Source organism: Macrobrachium rosenbergii, chromosome 52 (assembly GCF_040412425.1).
Source record: "Macrobrachium rosenbergii isolate ZJJX-2024 chromosome 52, ASM4041242v1, whole genome shotgun sequence".
NCBI lineage: Eukaryota > Metazoa > Arthropoda > Malacostraca > Decapoda > Palaemonidae > Macrobrachium > Macrobrachium rosenbergii.
Window position 1 is genome coordinate 9,805,715 of NC_089792.1, and position 22,500 is coordinate 9,828,214.

The 22,500-nt window shown below is 36.5% G+C and overlaps 2 protein-coding genes across 2 annotated transcripts in view; both read left to right on the forward strand.

Moving 5' to 3' along the window:
• LOC136833672 (uncharacterized) overlaps positions 1 to 19,479 on the forward strand; it is a 23,981-nt gene extending 4,502 nt beyond the window's left edge. Inside the window, exons 2-3 of the mRNA XM_067095842.1 lie at positions 17,488 to 18,277; positions 18,750 to 19,479. Coding sequence (XP_066951943.1) covers positions 17,488 to 18,080 — 593 coding nt within the window. The 3' untranslated portion in view covers positions 18,081 to 18,277; positions 18,750 to 19,479. The remainder of the gene's footprint in view (positions 1 to 17,487; positions 18,278 to 18,749) is intronic.
• The window catches only part of LOC136833850 (uncharacterized), a 5,943-nt gene continuing 1,646 nt past the window's right edge, over positions 18,204 to 22,500 (forward strand). Inside the window, exons 1-4 of the mRNA XM_067096152.1 lie at positions 18,204 to 18,281; positions 18,750 to 18,911; positions 19,043 to 21,924; positions 22,203 to 22,500. The exon at positions 22,203 to 22,500 is cut by the window's right edge and continues 1,646 nt beyond it. Of these exons, the coding sequence (XP_066952253.1) occupies positions 18,204 to 18,281; positions 18,750 to 18,911; positions 19,043 to 21,924; positions 22,203 to 22,344 (3,264 nt within the window). The 3' untranslated portion in view covers positions 22,345 to 22,500. The remainder of the gene's footprint in view (positions 18,282 to 18,749; positions 18,912 to 19,042; positions 21,925 to 22,202) is intronic.

Below are 22,500 nucleotides of genomic sequence, written 5' to 3' on the forward strand. Positions count from 1 at the left end.
AACCCGGAACCCCACACTATAAAAACCACCCAGACCAAAAATATATATATATATATAAATATATATATATATATATATATATATATATATATATATATATATATGTATGTATATATATATATATATATATATATATATATACATATATATATATATATGTATGTATATATATATATATATATATATATATATATATATTATATATATATATATATTTAATATATATATAGTATATATATATATATATATATATATATATATATATATATATATATATATATATATATATATATATATATATATAATTCAGTTACTCATCTAGCTGTTAATAATTCTGAGATATACTTGAGAATTCTCATCCTGAAAAGCCGGGAGACTTTAAAGTCCTACATTTTCGACATCATTTCATGACCTCAATTTGAGTTTGCTGTTCCATGCCTGTGCAATCTCCATCGCGACACGGAAGGAGAGACCCTTCACATACGGAGTTTTGACATAATAACTAAGAAAGATTGCTCTGTCGAGCGGATCTTTATTACTCGTGAAGGCTTGTCTGTCTTTCTGTCACTGATCCGTCTTCGTAACCTTTAAAGACAGTAAGAAGGCTTGTTGCGTTGTTCATCCATCTGTTTTGTGCCTTGCTCGCCTGTCAGTCTGTCGCTGTCACTTGACTGTCTTTGCGCTCTTTTAGCAACTTAGATTGAGAAATCATTCCATTGTTTTCGAGCGGGATCTCTGTATTCAGTGGCCCACCTCGAAGTTTCACCGGAACCCTTAAATGGCAGTGAAGTGTTCCAAAGTGCTCTTTAATATGCTACATTCGTTGTTGTAGTGGGAAAACGGAATTCCTGTTTGAGCGTTTCACCAGAATGGCAACACTTATGTACTTAACAGTCTTTTTATTACTTTCAAAATGATGGTCATCTTCATGCCTAATATTATAAATCCATGTTATAAAAAAGGATTTAAATTCCTGAAAGTAAATATGATACAACAAACAGAATCATCTGAGACCCCAGTTTCATTTTTGTCTGTCTTTTGTTTTTCACCGTTTCTCTGTGGCCTCGTCTGACCTAGCTGTCTGCTTATTTAAGATAATCCTTACTCTAATATTCATTCCCTTCAAATTCACATCCTTTGGGCTATCCTTATGCGAATCTATCCATGTGGCTCAGTGTGAGAAGGCCAATAGTACCGGTAACCAAATATGCTGCATCATAAAAACAAAGGTCTAATTCTCCTGTTGCTTAATTCACTATAAACTATATACAAGAGTAAGATTAGCAAATATAACAAAATATTTTGTATATCTTAGATTTTCTTTCACAAACAATAGGAAGCTGTTGTTTTGTTAATATACGGTAGATTAAGTGATAAGAAATACTTTGTCCAGAGACTCAGACCTACATCAAGATCTGTTTATTTGATATGATTATTTCTTTTTTATAAGATTAGCATACTCTTCAGATCATTACTTTCCACATAAAGAGACCAACCCATCGAGCTTCGCCAAAAACATAACTTACTTAATAAAAGTAATAAGAGACAGTTTTGTTACTAGACCTAAGGATATATAAATTATACATACATACATTCATATATGTATATATATATATATATATATATATATATATATATATATATATATATATATGTATATATATATATATATGTATAATTATGTATGTATGTGTGTGCGTGTGAGTGTGTACATGTGTACGCGTGTGTGAATGTATCTACAATCTTGACAACTTCAGCGTCTAACGTTTTGCACCTTTATCTTTGCCGGGGGTAAAATTTCTTACGATTTTGATTATTACATTTATTGGCATAACCCTCGTTCGACACTTCAGGATACCCCGGTTATCAGTAAAGTTAATCGCCGCTGCTATTAGTCACTCCGTTCGCCGAAGCTTTCAGCCAAAACTTCCCAGAGGATTATCATGAAAAGGTAATGGGAGGTTGTCTATGTACAAAACCCAGTCATTTGGCACTTAGGAAGAATCCTACTAAGGCACGGATTCTCCTCAAAGTTTTCAAGTATGTTGTTCAAGGACATGGGCCAATTATATTATATTGTATTAATGGCCTGGATTTGTAAATATGTATTCTTAGCTTAGCGCAAATGAGAAGTATATTGTCGGATGTTATGAGAACGATTTTGGGGATATTCATAGAAATTAGTCAAAGATTCTAATGTAAAAATAAAGTTACATTTGACGATGGAAGTTGTTTAATATAATGGTAGCACGAAGGAAAACTTGTGACAAGGTTACATGAAAATTTTCCTGGAAAAGTTAATCTTGAAGGGGAACATAGCAATGACTTCAGTGAATCAAATAGTTTTTTAAATCTAGACGTTTTACTTATTTTCTTAACTTATTGTCTAGTACGACCAGACACGAGCTAAATAAGCCACTTAAATCCTAGTATGTATGAGACTTGAAATCAAGAGGGATTTCAAACCTCACGGGGAAAAGCTATTATCAATTCCCTTCAATCATCTCCTTTCAGGGTCAGTGGCTCTCAATAGAAAACATATCAAAAGTCAAGAAAAAGGGAAGTCCGATGGTTATTGGGACTAATGCAATGTATAAAACAAGCAAATATGACCAGTAATCTCTTTGTACCTAGACATGTATACGGTTTTAGAAGCAAAACCAGCCATGGTCTCACAGAAATGTCAAGGAAAACCGGCTTTGGACCGGAGATAGTTCCATTCTGGTTATTTTGGATATGCCAACGATATTTCCCTGACTTTGCATTTAGAGTTTGATTATGACCTCACAAGAGGTGTGATGTAAGTTCCATACGAAAATAAGGAATAAATTTCCTGCTGGGTTAACAACTCTTAGGGACTGGAAATTTCTGTTGCGTTGCAGTGTTCTCTTTGTAACTACTATATTATTATTTTTTTTTTTTTCTCAGTCATCCTATTCTACTCGGTGGTTTTTATAGTGCGGGGTTCCGGGTTGCATCCTGCCCCCTTAGGAGTCCATCACTTTTCTCAACATGTACGCTGTTTCTAATAGCACGCTCTTCTGCATGAGTCCTGGAGCTACTTCGGCATCTAGTTTTTCCAGGTTCCTTTTCAGGGATCTTGGGGTCGTGCCTAGTGTTCCTGTGAAGTATGGGTACAATTTCCTCTGGCATATCCCATATCCTTCTTATTTCGATTTTCAGGTCTTGATACCTATCAGTTTTTTCTCTTTCGTTCTACTCTACTGTGGTGTCCAATGGTATTGCGACATCAATGAATGATGCTTTCCTCTTGATTTTGTCAATCAACGTCACGTCTGTTTTGATACCATAGTCCCAGAGGATCTTTGCCGGATAGTTTTCTATCACTCCCTCAGGTTGGTGTTCGTACCACTTATTACTGCAAGCTAGTTGGTGTTTCTTGCTCAGGCTCCAGTGGAGGGCTTTTGCTACTGAATCATGCCTCTTTTTGTACTGGTTCCGGTGCAAGCGCCAGACATTCGCTTGCTATACGGTTTATGGTCTCGTCTTTCATATTGCATTTCCTGGGTAAGATGTTATTGCCATCTATTGTTCTTTGGACATTTATTTTATTATTATTATTATTATTATTATTATTATTATTATTATTATTATTATTATTATTATTATTATTATTATTATGAAAAGAGCAATCTAACGAAGTAGACAGTAGCCCCAAAAGTTAAAATGTTCTACAACGTTACTGTAATAGACTTCAAAAAATCTACACGGTAAGCCTCATTTTCTCTCTGTCAGTATTATTATTTAGTTTTTAAACCTGACGTGCTTTACATTTAACAACCGATCTCTAAATAAAACCTTTAGACATCTTGAAATGATGGAGATCACATATGTGTTTTTACCTGTTATTCAAATTAATTAAGCCCTCAAACCAAGGTACCTGGAAACATAGTACCATGGCTTCCAAATTGCCGCTCATACTACAGTAATGAAGAATTACACCCCCGGATAAGCTTTCATCTTTTTGGGAGATGGGAGGTGGGGGGTGGGGGGAGTAAGGTGGTTAATATTAAAGCTTTCTTTTTTTCGTGCAGTCCGCAGAATCTTCACACTACCCACAACAGTGAACTGGTTTTACCGCAATGTGGTCTGTAACGAGAGGGACTTTTTTTGGTAAATAGTTCAGGAAATCTGTGTTAATCGCACCTGGGGGATTAATTTTCTTTACACCTGGATGGCACCTCTGAGGTATTCATCTGTCAGGACGTCGTGGCTGGGGCGATGTTATCCGTCGGAGCGAGCCAAGGCGGGGATGAAAATTATCGTAGTTTTCTGGATATTCTTGTTTAGAAAGAAGTGGCTGGAGGTTGCTTCGCGAGTGAAAACAGCAGCGGTATTTTGATAGAGCCCTGGGGCAGAGATAAAGTTGAATTTCTTATGTGAAGGTTTGATGCTATGAATTTCATGATTTACTTTAATTTAATTCATTTTAGGTAAAGATATTAACATTTTCAGGATACTTCAGTCGCGTTTAAATCGCATTTAGATAATGGTGTTTTCTGTAATGATACTGAGATTTGTAGCCTACACGTAGCTTAACTGATGATAAAATCAAGTCTGCTAACTGTTAGCAAAGTCAGTTAACTCTTTTTGTTTTGTGAATTTCTTGTCATTTGAACATTTCCATAATATACCCTGCTGAAAATCAAATTGCTTTCACTAGCTTTCTCTGGATAAAGTACATTTTAGGGCAAGAACTCCTTCAACAGGACTTGGATCTAACACTGCTTTTCATTCGAACTTAATTTGACCAGAAAAGAAACTACTAAGTTACCCGAGTATAAATTAGTCTTAGAGGATTTCAGTTTCAGAAGTATCTTCAAGGGACTTGGGCATAACTCTCTTGCATTCCCAACATTATTTCAACAAGACAAGATCTCTTGATTATCGGTTATGTGATATTCCTAATTGTGTTTCCTTAAAGAACATTTTATCATCTCTCTTGATATATCTGGGGAAATCAACAGATTTAGCAGAGACAAATTTTATAAAAAAAAAAAAAAATCTGATTCATAACCCCTCTCCTCCCCAGGCTCATTCCAAGCGTTGTTTTAGCGATTTTCTTCTAATTTTTGTTAGCAGTGCATCCTCTTCTTCCTTCTTTCTTTATTTCTGAAAGGAACTTTTCAGGCTTTTGTTTTCCACCCATTCTTTTTCCTCTCCTCATCAGTGTTCAAAGGTACAGGCTTTCCTCATTAATTCCTTCCTTCATACGTTTGCTCTCTTTGATTCCCAGTCACCTTTGTCTGAACGAAGTCCATGATAATTACTCTATTCGTCCATCTGCTCTGGTCTAAAGCTCGCAAACATGCGTCTTACCACTTATTCTTTGTACTTTTCCTTCCAGTATTTTAATTTTGGAATCTGATCCACGCCAAGCCCTTCTCGGGAAAACTCCGATTAATTCATCGCCAAATATGACTTTCCCATCATCAAACACCATGCTTTAGTATTATGGATTATTTAGATCCGTCTTTTCTCTGCCTTCTCTTGACCCTGTTCTGTAATGTCTGTAGATGATAAGAACACACCTATGTGACAAATTAAGAATATGTTTGACTAAAACAGATAAATATGTCATTTACAGGATTTAATCAAGTTTTGTTCCTTTCCTTTTCCACTCTTCCATACTATTCGCTAATAGAGAAAAGGGAATAAGGACGTCTAATTCGAAACTGCCATTTGAAAGATACACAACTACTGAAATGATTCACCCTTACTGCTAAAATGCATACATCTACACATGAAGCGGACTGCACTTTCACCCGAGAGCCATAGCCTTATTTTTCCATGACGTCATGCAAGGCAAGCCGCTGGGAACTCCCATGAATTCGACAGCATATCATTTCAATTTTAAATGAATGTAAATAAGCAAAACCGGTGCATGGAAGATAAGAATGTCTCTGTGTTTTATGAGCTATGCAGATATTTACCGCCAGATGCGTTCTTCGCCTTTAATTTGATATGTGTTAATGTAATTTCGTTGCTTGAAGTCGTGCAACGGCCGCGCCATTATCTTAGTATCTAAAGCAGATGGTAGAGATGGGATAAGCCCTGCTCATGGCCAGGGTATTCGAGTTCATGATTTTAATGACCAATAACATCTGGAGAATGAAAGCGCCGAGATGTTTCTTGATAATTACGAATATCTCTGCTGCTTTGTTTCACTTATAAATTCCGTTTTATTATTGGTACTTCACAGTCGTTAGTAAGATATGACTGGATGCTGTTGGCAGTTAGGCTCTTCATATGATAATGACGTGGGAGGTTGTAATAGCATACTAATGCTTTCGTTTGTTATCGAGCTCTGATGTAGGTCGATATATCCAGTGGGGAATAACTCGGCTTGGCTGGAAATTCTTCCTTCTTCTTCTTCTTCTTCTTTTCTTCTTCTTCTTCTTCTTCTCCTTCTTCTTCTACTTCTTCTTCTTCTTCTTCTACTTCTTCTTCTTCAAAAGTGTAGAAATTTCTAAACGAACAGAAAAGGATCTTGAAAGTGTCTCGATTACCTTGCAGTTAAAATTCATTTTATCTTCGATATTCTTTCTTTTGTTCTTAGTTAAAAATAAAAGGAGAATCCTGATGTTTAGCAGAATTCCTGACAAAACTCCAAGAGAAGAGAATGACTCCAAAATCCAGTTTTAAATTGACTCCTGCGTGGGAAGTCTTCTTTTATAAAAAGAGGTTTACCGATCATATCTCGTTTTTTTTTAGGCAAAAGTTTTTATCATTTGCCTGACTTTTCTTTGAAGGTGCAATTACATAATTTCATTCATTTTTAGATCGTCTATTTACTAGAGTAAAATAGGCACCTAACTCAGATCATTAGTGAAGTATCATTTGTATACTTAATCCTCATATTACGTAATATCCCCTAATCTAAAAAAAAATTTACATACGAATCCCTAACCGGTTTCAGAATCAGCGAGTCATATTCGTTTCTATACCTCTTTTAATCTTTAGAAATAACATATCGAAATATTTGCGTGGTTTTATCAATGAAATGTATAACAAAAAATTTTGGGAACAGACTTCTCATAAATGCGAAAGCAGTTCTTTCCAAATGGTCATAAGGCAATGGAAGTTATGCATTTTAAATACTTATGAATCTAAATTCAGGCTTCCTTTTGATACACAGCTTAAAAACTTTTTTGGTTCATGACTAGACTATTCATTCCGTAATATATTAAATTTTATCCAAGAAAAAATGCTAAGGATACAATACAGTCGTGACTTAGAAATCAATAAAAAATTTGTCTCCGGAACAAAGTCTTAAGCCGAAGTTTCACGTAGTTCGTAACACTACACTAAAGATGTTAGCGAAAGATTAACACTGACGGCATGCTGATATTTATGGCATAGAACTTATCTCTATAAAGAGTCAACAACAACTTTTGAACGTAACTCCTAGATGATTGTAGCGTGAGGAAATGTTTACTCTCTCTCTCTCTAACTCTCTATATAAACTGTACATATATATATATATATATATATATATATATATATATATATATATATATATATATATATATACATATGCATATATGTGTATATATATTATATACATATACATGTATGTGTTTATATATATTATATACATATATTTTTCAGATTTCTCATTACCTAGTGTTACTTCTTTCTAATGAGCACCATCTTCTTGGGAAGCTTGAATTTCAAGTCAATGCCCCGTCCCCCACCATGAATCCTCTTCTGCTTGTTAATAATAATAATAATAATAATAATAATAATAATAAGTAGGGTAATCATCTTCTGAATAATAATATTTGTAATAATAATAATAATAATAATAATAATAATAATAATAATAATAATAATAGCATATAAGTATGTACATACATATTCTCCATTAACATTTCATATAACAGTATTTTGTACACACATATACACACATATGCATATATATACACACACACACACACACACATATATATATATATATATATATATATATATATATATATATATATACATATATACATATACATGAATCAAATGGTACCGAATAAAATAAAAGATTTCCTGCACAAGAGAGATAGTGCATCATAGCCCTCCATCTTAAAGTTTACAGTTGAAAGCTAAATCATGGCTGCTTGGAAAGGGAAAACGTTCTCTGACATACCAATTACTGATATGTCATCAGCGCAACATGTTCCGAGGCAAACCTCGGAGTCTTCGATGTCGAATGGTCGTTCCTGTTGAACCTCTCGTTTGAACAGCCAGTGACGTCATACCACAGCAGCTATGAGATTAGGCTCGGCTTCTTAATCATGAGTAATTTAAGATGCGATTTTTTTTTTCATGCAGATTTTATCTTATTTGAATAAAATGCTGGTTTTGCTTTCCACCTCGTTCACACCGTTATATTATGCTTCTCATGTTGTTTTCATGTTGCATTCTGAAGTTGAATTGGTTTTATTATATACATGTCTTTACAGACTTATACACACACATATATATACATACATACATATATATATATGTACATATGTATGTATGTATGTATATATATATATATATATATATATATATATATATATATATATATATCTATCTATCTATCTATTTATATATATATATATATATATATATATATATATATATATATATATATATATATATATATATCTGTGTGTGTATGTGTGCTCATGTGAGTGTGTATTTGTTTGTGAGTTTGTGTGTGTCAGTTTGACTACGTATATGTGTTTGTATATATAAGTACAAGTGTAACATTAATTGATCCAAAATACATATAACCTACAAATTTATACACTTATGCGTTCACAAAAGAATGCTGTAAGATTTTAATATACCTATTATGAATCTGAACACAAAGATACGAAAAAGCAACTGAAGGCAGGACTATTTTTGCTTTTGAATTCAAGCAAGTTATGGAAAGCCACATGACAAAATTCGAATCAAGTTTTTTTATTCCTAATGGATGCATCGTATTATCTACTATTTTTCTATTTCATCACCACCTCTTCTATGCGTACGTCACATATACCAAAGAGAATTAAATGTAAATAAAAAAAAACACTTGTAATAAAAACCAGAGTACGAAGATTCAAGTACTTGAAATGCATGTAGCTTTATTTCTCCGTTCTCAAGAGCAAAACACACACAAAAAAAAACCTTCCATGGAGAAGGTTTTATGAGTATATCAAAGCAACATTTATTGCCTTTTCCTCCTGAGCTGCTGAATCAAGGGAGGTGCCCTGTGCAGCAACTTTAGCAGCCTCATTGTTGCACAGTACGGCCGCACAAAAATGTTCTCATAACCATGCGAGTGTGTACTGCCATTTGTTCCTCATCCTGCTTGTGTTTGTTCCTTCCCGGGTTTTAAAGCAGAATAACCAATCAGGAAAGAGACGTATGCACTGAAGCACTTGTGTGGGAGACACGTATAAGGGTACTCATACCAGACGTTTTTGAGAATGCGTTGTATAAAATTAATTTGGTCTGTTTATTTTACCTTCTATATTATATTCAACCAACAGTTGTCTTTTTAGCGAATTCTCAGCAGTCCCAAAACAAATGACAGTTAACACAACGTATGCGGTCCTAATGCCCAAATGCAATTACATAATCGAATTTTATTGCAATGGATGACTATGCGTTTAAATAAAAGTCAAATCCTAAGAAATATTATCCTATCGTTGTCCTGAGTAAAAAATAGGTAATTGAGAATTTGACGAGTAATACTCATGATTTCCAAGCCACTATGCTGTGGAAGCAAATTTACAACAATACGAGAGAGAGAGAGAGAGAGAGAGAGAGAGAGAGAGAGAGAGAGAGAGAGAGAGAATAATAACATCTTATTAAAGCGTTCCCTGTTTATCGAAGCTTTGTCTCTAATAGGTGGTTAGGGTACAGGATGATGGGCTTTCCTAAGCATAATTTTAACTGATAAAAAAAGAAAGGTTGAGTACTGGTACGAGGTGGTGGTTCGGGTTGGCCAGTTCTGGAATGTATAAAGAAGTAGACTGGTAGCTAGCTTAATTCAACCTTTTAGATCGACAGTACAGTGGTATTCTGGAGCTAGGAAAGGTTACTGCCCTCGAGCTTAGCAACGAAGCTTACCATCTACCAAAAGCACTTTGATTTTTCTAGTCTTGGTGAGTACCATTTTATTCGAGTGTAGTAGCATACGTTATTCTCCTGTCATTCCCAAGGTAATTTCTCTCTCTCTCTCTCTCTCTCTCTCTCTCTCTCTCTCTCTCTCTCTCTCTCTCTCTGTATGGTTTTAGATCCCAGTGAGATGCCCCATGATTATCTAAGATTTCTCTCCATACTCGATGAAAATTCAAGTTGTTCACTGACCTCTGTCGAGTACAATTAACCACTTGGATGGCGTTTCACGTACTCAGGTCAACTGAAGGTTTACTTTTTGAGGAGTTTTTGTTTCTTGCCGAGCTCCTTCTAATGTATTGTTTTAATTCATATAAACCACAGAGATTTATTTAAATTCATACGAAGTCGCAGATGTATATGAACAGTTGAGTTACTGGTTAGAGAAATATGTATATGTATTCAAATATTTATTTTAATACGCTTAAATATGGTATTATTATCATTATCATTATTATTCATAAGATGAAACCTATTCATATTATGAATAATAATGTCTACAAATGAACCCAACAGCGTAATATATACGTATGAAAGACACCCACCCATACACATACACGTATATATACTGTATATGTGTGTGTGTGTGTGTATATGTATATATATATATATATATATATATATATATATATATATATATATATGTATATGTATATATATATACAGTATATATATCTATCTATATATATATATATATATATATATATATATATATATAGATAGATAGAATAGATAGATAGATATTATGTGTGTGTCGATGCGTTTTCCTAATATTCATAAAGTTCAAAAGAAAAGTTTCAGTAATTAAGTACTGCCGTCTTCATACAGTACCATTAGTTTCGTTTGTATCAGCCAAGAATAATGAGCACAAAACCTTAGCCAATTTAGAAATGAATACTCAAAGATTCCAGAATCAGCGCTAAGAGGCTCCAAATAAGTAAGTCGATCATAAATCAGGATTAGAGGTTTTATATCATCGTTAGTTTTAGTTATGGTTATGAGAGCAAGAACTGTGCATTGTAAGTAACAGCGGAAGACTGGGTCACTACGAGTACCACAGAAAAGTATCTAAATATGATTAAAAGTTGTATAATGGCTGGCTCTTTAATAGGAGTGTCCAGACAAATATTAACCATGAAAACTGGGATGTCACATGAACACACACACACACACACACACACACACACACATACATGTATATATATATATATATACTTATATATATATATATATATATATATATATATATATATATATATATATATATATATATAAATATATATATATATATATATATATATATATATATAGTATATATATACATATATAATAGATCTAGTCACTTATTAACATTAAGTCACATCCAGGAACAGGGACAGTTCCTTAGAAAACAAAACAAAACGAAATTATCAGTGCCACATTCACACTCCATTCCATCATTAAATCTACTGTACAGTCGCCCGCTCATCGCTCCTATCTTTAGTTACATTGGTCAAGTTTTTTTTTTTATATACGACGAATAACCATAAACTGTTCGACTCTTATCAGATCTTCTGTCGCGTTCTCAATCAGAATCCAAGCATATACCTTCCCTGACATTCTAAGTAGAGTTTTTTTTTTTTTTTTTTTCTTACAGGCTACTCCATCTGACTTTACTCTTAGACAAAGAATAACTTCATCTCCTCCACACACAAACACACACACCGTATATATATATGATATATATATATATATATATATATATATATATATATATATATCTTATAGGCTACTCATATATATATATATATATACAATAAGTATAATAATATATATCTATATATATATATATATATATATATATATATATATATATATATATATATATATATATATATATATATATATATATATATATATATATATATATATATATATATATATATATATATATATAATAAAGCTATTCGCTTATTAAATCATCCCAGAAAATCAGCCCCAAAAAAAAGTTAGAAAACTGCATAAACTTCCAGGAAAATAATCAAACTCCAGATAAACGATCATCCCAGCCAATCCGAGAGCCAGATAACGTTAAATAAACATCGACTGGTAAAAAAAAAAAATAAAAATAAAAATAAACTCTGCAAGATGTAATCTTCCGTGACCCCTTTTACCCTGTGCCTTCGAGTTGAAGATTATCGAACGACCTCTGACCTTATCCCTCTACTATGTATGAATATTTTTTTGTCTTTTTTTTTTATGCTCTTTCCCGAAACACTCGCTTTCACTTCTATTGTGACTGGGCGGACACTGTCTTGACTCTGTTGTATATAGCAATCTCTTGCAAGCATGCAATTAATGAGTTATTGTCCTCTCATTAAGAATGGGACGAGCAGGCTGGGGGAGAGTTTCTTTGTAATATTTTATTTTTACAATTTTTTTTTATTTTTTAGCAATCTTTATTTGCATCGTAAATACCATTAAAAGACAAGACATGGACGTATGTGGTAGGAGAACCATGTTTCTGGGTAATTTACTTCATATATTATGATTTTCAGCGTCTGACTTTGATACATGTTGAATCAGCAAATTACATTAATTGCCCATCGAATAGTTGAGGGCGTATGTATTTTGGTCTTTCGCTAGTTTTATATTTCGGTGGAGTAAATGTTATTATTATTATTATTATTATTATTATTATTATTATTATTATTATTATTATTATTATTATTATTATTATTATTATTGCTCCAGGAATATCTCTTCTCTTCACAAACCATGTGAATCAACTTGACTTGGCAGGAAAAATTATGTAGGAAATGTAAGATTTTATTTGTAAATTAGGTGAAAATCTAAAATTTTACAAAAATAAATAATTCGAAAGTTTAAATTTTTCAAAGACATAAATTATGGTAAATTCCATTTTTGTTTCTTATGCTTTTATTAAAGTTTTAGAACTTTCCACTGTATTCTGTTATACATTTTTTTCGTTGTCGGAGATAAAAATCAGAGATTTTCTAAAACTTTCACACGGTAAAGGGGCTTCAGATATATGTTGATTCTCGTGTAATTCCAGAACAATAACAGGACAATGTTCAAGAAGCAGATTCTTATACATTACTGCCAAGATTAAAGAATTCTGAGATAGAAGATCAGCCAGGAAGACATTAAACCGAACAAGTTTTGACATTTCAATCCACGTATAGAAATATTTTTAATTAAGGAATAGGAATGCTTGGAACTCTCTCTCTCTCTCTCTCTCTCTCTCTCTCTCTCTCTCTCTCTCTCTCTCTCTCTCTCTCTCTCGTAAAATAAGATCAAATAAAACAAAGCCTTGTCCAACAGCAGATTTTCGATTTTACGCGAATTTGATTTCAAAAGGCTTGGCATAATCAATTTACGAAAGAGAAACTTGCCTTTGCAAAGTGGTAATTTGCAGTACGTAATACTATCAGTAAAGACGTGTTTTTTCCTCTTGCCTTTTTCTGAAATACCTAATCATCACATTTTACTTTATCTTACTCAATAAAACTGTTTATCATCACCCAAAGAGGACGAGTGATCAGGACTGGGCGAATTGCAAGTGCAACTCCTTTGATTCATCAGCGAAACCTGATTTCTGTTTGTCATCCGCTGCGTAATCTCCACGGATAGGTCACTCGGAAAGCCGGTGATTTGTCACTATAGATTACCACAATTAACTGAACCGACTAATGGTTTCACCCTCTTGTTCCTGAAGAGTCTACACTTTTCACAGTGAAGCCAGTCAAACGAAACAGGTTTCGCTTCCATAGAAACTAGTTTTTGTCCTGGCCGATATTTGCCTACGACCACTAAGAAAAAATGCGCCGAGTGTGATGGCCCGAACAGAAAAAAGGATACTGCTTTACACTTATTTAACCCAGAAATGGTGAAGAGGGTATGTTCTTGTTCCGAATAGGGCAGCGTGCGGCTTGCCACTCTCATTGGTCAGGCACGCCTGAATGAGCGCCCAATCAGATGTAAATTTGCGGAAAGAGGGAGGGGTCGAGAGTCGATGCGTGGATCTTTTTCCTTCTTTTTTTTTACTGCCAGAATTTTCTTTGGGGTGAAAATGACTGAACTGAATCTGATGCGAAGTTCATTTGTTTATAGACTTTAGGTAAGTTGCTGTTAACATGTACGTGATTATGATGCTTTTAACCCCAGTGGGTTTTTTATTGTGGGCGGTGGGGTGGGGGAAGTGTGCTTGTATGATGAGTTACAGACAGACTGAAGTTTGATGCTAACCAGAAAAAGAAAGCTAATGATATCAAAGTCGCAAAAGCTAAAAATAGAGAGTAGATGACAACGCGATCAAAGTAAAAGGAACTTTCACTATACACACACAAACATTAAAAAAATAGAAAAAAGAGAAAGAATGAAGCAGAATATCACTCAAGTATCGAAATGTGAAAGAAAATAGAGAAGGGACAGACAAGAAAAGGGAGGACCGAAAGAAGGGAGAGATAACGACTCACTCTGTCGGCATACCCTTTGATGTCACCTCTGCTTACCGTCGTGAGAGGCGGGAAAGGGGTGGCGCGCGCGCGCACGCGAGAGAGAGAGAGAGAGAGAGAGAGATTGCTACGTCTTAATTATATGTCTGCCGAAGATGATAGGGACTCGCCCTTCTGGTGTGTGTTTTTGAAGAGATATCCTCCCTCCCGGATGTCTGGAATTAAGTGGACCCTTGCATATTGCCGTTGCTTGTTTGTGCGGGCTTGGGATGCGTCGGGTCTGAGGTGTGAATTACGGTAAGCGTTCGTTTGGAAAATCGATCTTCCTCGTTAATTCTCTTCTTGTGCTTGTAACAGCGTTTTGTTTTTGCCTTCGTGGGATTTTATGCGTCACAGGATACATTGTCTTGTTTCGCTCGTGCTTTAAATGAACTCCTTGGAAAATAAGAGAGAGAGAGAGAGAGAGAGAAGGGGTTAAATCCATCTGTCTAACGTTCAGTGTTATGCTCTCTGGTAAATGTTTCCTCTTTGAAAATCCATCTATCTAACGTTCAGTGTTAAGCTCTCCGAGTAAATGTTTCCTCTTTGAGAATGATAAATGTTAAATCCATCTCTCTAACGTTCATGGAAATGTAAAAAACATATATTTTTCAAATTTTCAAGATAAGATTGTAGCCACTATACTACCGTATATAATAATCTTACTTTATTGGGGTGGCTCCTAAGAAAATAAAGACAATAATTACTGTCTACATCCAACTTTTAAGTCCGAAATAAAACTGAATCATCTGTGAAGAAAATTTCTTCCACAGTATGTGCCGCTCTATGTGCCAAAATTGAGGGCTTATCAGGAAATTTAGTCAGCCTTCTATAACCTTATACATACACTGCGCCCCTCACCTTTATTTTGGAGACCGAGGGTTATCAGTTCTATTCTACCACTTCCTGGGCTTCTGTCTCCTGCTTCTCTCAACTTGCCGTCTTCCATTCTCTCCGAAAACTAAAAAAAAAAAAAAAAAAATCTTCACTTGTACCTAATAGTTTTGCCACTTCGTCTTATCTTCATATTTCTCACCTCTTCAGGTTTTCTTCTCTTTATACACTACGTAAACCGTTCATCAGCTTTAGCCATATTTCTTTCACGTTCATTCATCATTCGCACCTTTCTTCACTTTCATGTGAGTTAGCGTTTATAAAGTTCAGTGAAAAAGGCGAATGTTGTCTTATTTTCCATTGTTATTAACGAATCCCATGCGGCAGTTTCAGCCTCTGGGAATTTCGTCGAGGCTAGTGATTTATTAGTAAAGAACCGGAATTTTCGTTACAATATCAGGACGGAAATGAACTTATTATGCTAAAATGGACGGAAATAAACTTATTATGCTAAATAAACAATCAAAATTTATGTTAATGATTAGATAAACAAACTTATAAATTTCACTGCTGGCTATCTTACATAAAAACAGTACCTGCTAAATTCAAAATTTATTCATTGATCTTTGAGGAATACAGTAGAGTTTTCTTTCAACTTTCTAATTTACTTTTCTCCCGAGGTTCCATATCGGTTTGCTAACAGAGAAGTGTTTCAATCCATGCAATTTTGACAAAGAATTCCACTAACCTTCATTAAGAAGATAACTGGAATTCTTATCAAGAAACAGTGTTCTCAAAGTGGAAATAAAAGAAATAATAACTCCATGTTCAAACTTTTGTCTTTTATGTTAATTAACTGGAATCTTCCATGAGTACACACATTTCTTGTTCAAGCACCAATATCCCCCTAATCACTTTATTTTCCATGTCATAAAGGTTGCTAAACTGCGGACTTATCTCGAGGAATAAACAAGCATCAACACCACCTCTCTCTCTCTCTCTCTCTCTCTCTCTCTCTCTCTCTCTCTCTCTCTCTCTCTCTCTCTCAAGTCTCCTCAGTCCTCCATACCTAAGTATCTTGTAGGATGAGGCTCAAGTGGATTTAATAAACATTTTGAAATTTATCTATCTATCAGTCTATCTATCCGTCTACGTATCTGTCTATCCAGATACATAGATAGATAGATAGATAGACAGATAAATAGATAGATAGATAGATAGATGGATAAATGAACAATCAGTGATTGTGAAGACTTACAAGTAAAGAAGAAGCAATCTTTTCTGGAAAAAGATTGGAGAGAGAGAGAGAGAGAGAGAGAGAGAGAGAGAGAGAGAGAGAGAGAGAGAGAGAGAGAGAAGCAACGCCACAGATGTATATAAAAAGTTGAAAAGATGCCTTTACGATAGAATTAGACAGGCGGAAAAGCAGCTGGTGTAAAACTTAAATTGTGACAACCTACACTTGCGAAGAACACATACAAATGAGACTAGTTGAACGCCAAAAGACATAACGGTATTTTTCGTTTGTTTGGGAAAGGCCCTTATCTAATCACTTACCAAATCTTAGTTGTGGTAAATATATGTTCAACACATAACGTGCATACTATGTACATGTAAAGGTACGTTTACATGCTTACATTATTTTGCGTATATATTTGCAGATACGCAAGTGTAAGCAAGTAAATGAGGGCGATGTTGACGAATACTATTCTTAAATTAAAGATCCTAAAATATAGAAGGTATCTGGAAGGGCATGAACAGAATATGTTAATTAAAATGCCCTTAACGGAACGTAAAAGAGAAGTGGACACATTTACAACAAAAACAATTCGTAGATTTTCATTAGCCTCCATCCCTGTGCCCGTCTTATGGAAGCTAGGTTTTGATCTATATGTACGTCACCCTCGGCTTTATTCATACCGCGTTCTTTCATTACTGCAGCTCATCTCAAAAGAAAGAAATAACCAGACTTCTTTCTGCTTTTCAGTGCTGGTGATTCTGTGTTTTCCTTTCGTCCTGGTGAATGGGGCGTCCCTTTTCGATGATGTGGACTTCACCATCGACAGTCGTGATGCCGAGAGAATCCCGCCTCAGTCAGAATCCATCGGATCCTTTCAGGAATCAGGAGAATCTCTCTTCGGAGGATCCGAGGTGTCCCACAGCCTGAAAGAGCTAGAGGATGAAGGATTGCCCCCGGTCGATGATGGAAACCAAAAAGTGAATTATGTCCCAGAGAGCTCGCTGCTTCTGGAATACTCGAGGCAGTCGAGTGAGCCTTCCAGACCTAAAATAGCCTCGGCCACTACATCAACCAGTTTTTCCAGGCGCGGAGAGGGGTCACTCTTTGACGAAGTACCACATAATGGAGCTTTACCTGGAGCTTCACCTGGAGCATCGACCAGTGCTACAGGAAATAAGGAGGAACCCTCACTGTTTGACGAATTAGAAAGTGAAGTTGTTTTGCCTGAAAGAAGAGTTTCAGCTTCCTCATCTATTCCAGTTAAAGAGGCTGACAAGGAAGGAGGGTCGCTTTTTGATGAACTCCCAAATGCAGGAGCCACCGCCCTGACGATAAAGTGAGACAAAGGAGATTGTCATTCGTGCCTTTCAGCAGTGGGAGTTTTGAATCAGGGTATAGCGATCACACAAGCCTCTTTGATCTGGTTTCCTTGTACCCAGATGATGAGGATGATGTTTCACACGATGACCTGTTCGACTCGTTTTCCAGCCCTTTCAGCAGTCACCGATTTGCTCCACAACTTCATGGAGCGTCTGAGGCAAGTCATGCAGTTCTTTTTATGACTTTATGTTTTAAATGCTATTAGTGTAATTTTAATCACACATGACCCACAATAATAGAGAGAATCTTAATAGAAAATTACGAACTATTTGAATTCCTATGCTACCAATAGCTGTTGATAATTCAAGCTTATACTACTAAAGGTTTCTCAGTGTTGTTGGATATGAAATCAGATTTTAATGTGCTACTATATCCGAGAAAAAATACTGATACAGTCTTCTGTGTACTGATATCTTCTCAGGAGAATTACATATTGCAGTGAGGTTATAGTTTTTAAACTGAAATCTGAAAATAAAGAAAAATTGCAAAGACAAGATAATAAAACTCACTCAGCTCCATTTATCATTGACTCTACTGTCTTTTAACTTTAATTGCTGGAGAACTATATTTATGGGTAATTTAAATTCCCTATCACCATTTACAATATTTGATTTTTGTTTCTGTTGCAGGAAATCTTAGATGATGTCTCTACCAAACAAACTTTAAAACTCTTGGCTCATTCAGCTCAACAGCTGGCAGAAGCGCTTCGTACAAGGCCAAAGTTTGATCACTTGTCAGGCACTTTACCACATAGCATCCAGGGAGACTTTCAAGCAGCTCTAGAAAAATTAGTAAGTCAGAGTTCATCTGAAAAATATAATGGAAGGAAAGAATAAGTGGGGATGGTAAAAAAGAATCTCTGTTCACTCAAGATGATCTGTCAGAACTGGTAAAACTCTTTGACTCAACGTCTGGAGAAAAGGAGTCTTACTCATTTAAACAAGAATCAGTGGATGAAGATACCCTGTCTGAAATAAGAAAGCGTCGTCTTGAAGACCTAAAACTAGCTCTGGAAATTGTGAAAGCTTTTAATCAGCCTAGTAAAAGTGATGGCAAAGCCACCAAAGAAGATAAGAAATTTGAGTTAATGTTAGCAAAGTCGATTTTTAGTGAGAGTATTGACTCTGTTGATGATCTAAACACAAAGCAACGAGATACACTTCACTCTTTGATGGATATAGTAAGAGAGTCTCGTTCACATTCTGGTAACCTACTTCCCCTTGCTCTAGATGCTGGATCTCTTAGCCCACCAAACACTGGGTATGTCCTTCCCAGCAGTAACCCACCATTAACTCTTTCAAATCCTCCAGCTCCTCCTCCTCCATTTCCACCATCCCCAAGCCCTATAAATACTGGTTATCCCCCAAGCCCCATCATAAATCCTCCAGCTCCTCCTCCAAGTCCACCATCCCCAAGCCTTCCAGTCACTGGTTATTTCCCCCCTAACAGGAACCCATCAATTGCTCTTTCAAATCCTCCAGCTCCTCCTCCAAGTCCACCATCCCCAAGCCTTCCAGTCACTGGTTATCTCCCCCCTAATAGGAACCCATCAATTACTTTTTCAAATCCTCCAGCTCCTCCTCCAAGTCCACCACCACCAAGCCCTCCAATCACTGGTTATCTTCCCCCTACTCTTTCAAATCCTCCAGCTCCTCCTCCAAGTCCACCACCACCAAGCCCTCTAATCACTGGTTATCTTCCCCCTGATAGGAGCCCATCAATTATTCTTTCAAATCCTCCATCTCCTCCTCCAAGTCCACCACCACCAAGCCCTCCAATCACTGGTTATCTTCCCCCTGATAGAAACCCATCAGTTACTCTTTCAAATCCTCCAGCTCCTCCTCCGAGTCCACCATCTCCAAGCCCTCCAACAACAAGTTATCTCCCCCCTGATAGAAATCCACCGCTTATTCCTGCAAATCCTCCAGGTCCTCCTCCAGCACAATCTCTTACCATCATCCCTGCAACTGCTTACCGTTTACCACTTACACACTCAACTGTTCACTCTGAAGTCTCTCAACAAAATCCTTCAAACTCATATCTGCCTCCTTCTGCGGACCCAACCCCTTCAGTGCAAGGTCCCCAAACTTCAACAATTTTCCTTGTCCCAGTACCACCAGCACAAGCTGATCCTTTGCCTCCATCCCTATCACCAATTATATCAACAACTACAACTCAACGACCTCCAAGGACCTATCTTCCACCATCAGACGAAGTGAACCAACCTAACCCATCATACCTGCCTCCTTCTGTGACTCTTCCACTGCAGTCAAGTGATGCTCCTGATTCATCTGAATGGACACCACTGAACAATCCAAGTAACATAGGTTCTTATGCAAATTCTGCATCAGATGCCACTATTCCAGGCAGTTCTGATCACTATCAAAATGGAAGCAGTGCTGGTGTTCATTACTTTCATTATCACTACCATATCTCCGGTACAAAAGATGAACTTTTCAACCAAAACGTTCAGAATGAAGGAATAAGGCCACTTGGTGATGGGCCTACTGAATGTGGGCCAGATGATTTTTGTAATCGTCAACCATTTTCACAAAGCAACCCGATTGACAACGAATCTTCATATGTATCTTTGAATGGTGACGCAATCCCTAGCAGGGAACTTCCCTTTCAAAGTCCCACTCTCAGTTCTGGTTACGGACCACCTCCAACAACGACACCTCCATCAGATCCACCAACTCCTATGTATAGGTACGGCCCTCCCCCAACTACTCCTCCCAGGTTTCCACCTTCTCCTCCACCACTAGTATATGGACCTCCACCAACACCACCAAGGCTTCCTCCTGCTCCTCCACCCACTTCATATGGCCCTCCACCAACTACTCCTCCACCTTCAAACCCACCAACCCCAATGTACGGTTATGGCCCACCTCCAGCTACCCCTCCCAGACTTCCTCCTGCTCCTCCTCCACCAACATATGGACCACCTCCAACAACACCCCCTCCTAGACTTCCTCCATCACCTCCACCTGCTACATACGGAGCACCCATGGCCGACCCTCCCAGGGATCCCAATCCACCATCACCTCCTCCACCAGCTCCTGGTGCTAATATATTTTTATTCCCTGTTCAGTCACCTCCCAAACCATCATATAAGAATTCCTTTCCTTTCTTTAAGAAAAATAAACCAAGCAAACCTCCACAACAAAGAGCAGTAGTTGCATATGGCCCATTCCCAATTGGAAATGCACCACAAGCTCCTAGGCAGCCTCTAAGAGACCAACGGGATGCAATACAGTTGCAGAGAGATGAGCTGGAACGGCAGTTTTTACAAAATGAACAAAGCCTCCGACAGCAACGCCAGCAACTCCAAGATCTAAATCGACTGAGGCTGCAGATACAAATGCAAGAGCTACAAAGGGATCAACTTAAAGGCAATCTTTTTAAAGCACTTAAGAAGGATAAGAGTAGTGGCGACTTGAAAAAGATGTTTTACAAAGGTGCCATGCTATTAGGAGCAATGTCCCTTCTGCCTATAGCTGCAGGTCGTAGACGAAGGGAAGCACCTCTTTATTCTCCTAAGTCAGACTATACGCTAGAACAATTGACAGATCACCCTAACGTGCCACAGGTACAGTCTGTTCCTTTTGTGCTTCGAGGCATTGCAGAGGAACTGAAACTGGAGGGTGCTGCCGAACTGACAAGTATTTTAAATGATACTGAGTCGTTGTTGCCATCCTCCAAAGCAATAGAAAACCCTTCTTGTCTTTCACTCTCGTTCTGCAAGCTCATGCTAAGTCTGGAAGGGACTTCCCACCACCGAGAATTTTTGGAAGAATATGATACGTAAGTACAGCAGGTTTTTCTTCTAATGCCACATATGTTTTAGTGAATATGATCATTCAGTGCAATATTGTTTTCATCTGAAATGTGCTTTTCAGAGTACATATGCATTTACTTATTTGTCAGTGCTCAGATGAAAGAAGTTCTGCCTGAAAAGCTTAACATTTCAATTTGCACAAATATGATTTAATCCTTATATCCAAAAACTGAGATACTTTGAGAATAAAATCATACAAAATATAGAAAAAATTAAGTTTAATGTAATGATATTTTCCATGCAGAATGTTCAATGAAGCCAGTCCGGGGCCATTGGTCACACAAGCCCTGAAAGAGGCCCACGAGAGAGAGACCCACAGATCTTCACCACAGCAACTGGGTTTCTGTGACGCATATTTTTGTCCAGCAACAGAAATGGTCTCTTAACCTACGCTAATTTGACTGCTCCTTTTTAGCTCTCTGTAAAAGAACACTATCGTCCGCCCTCAGATCTTAAAAACTGCTGAGGCTAGAGGGCTTCAAATTGGTATGTTGATCATCCACCCTCCGATCATCAAACATCCCTAATTGCAGCCCTCTAGC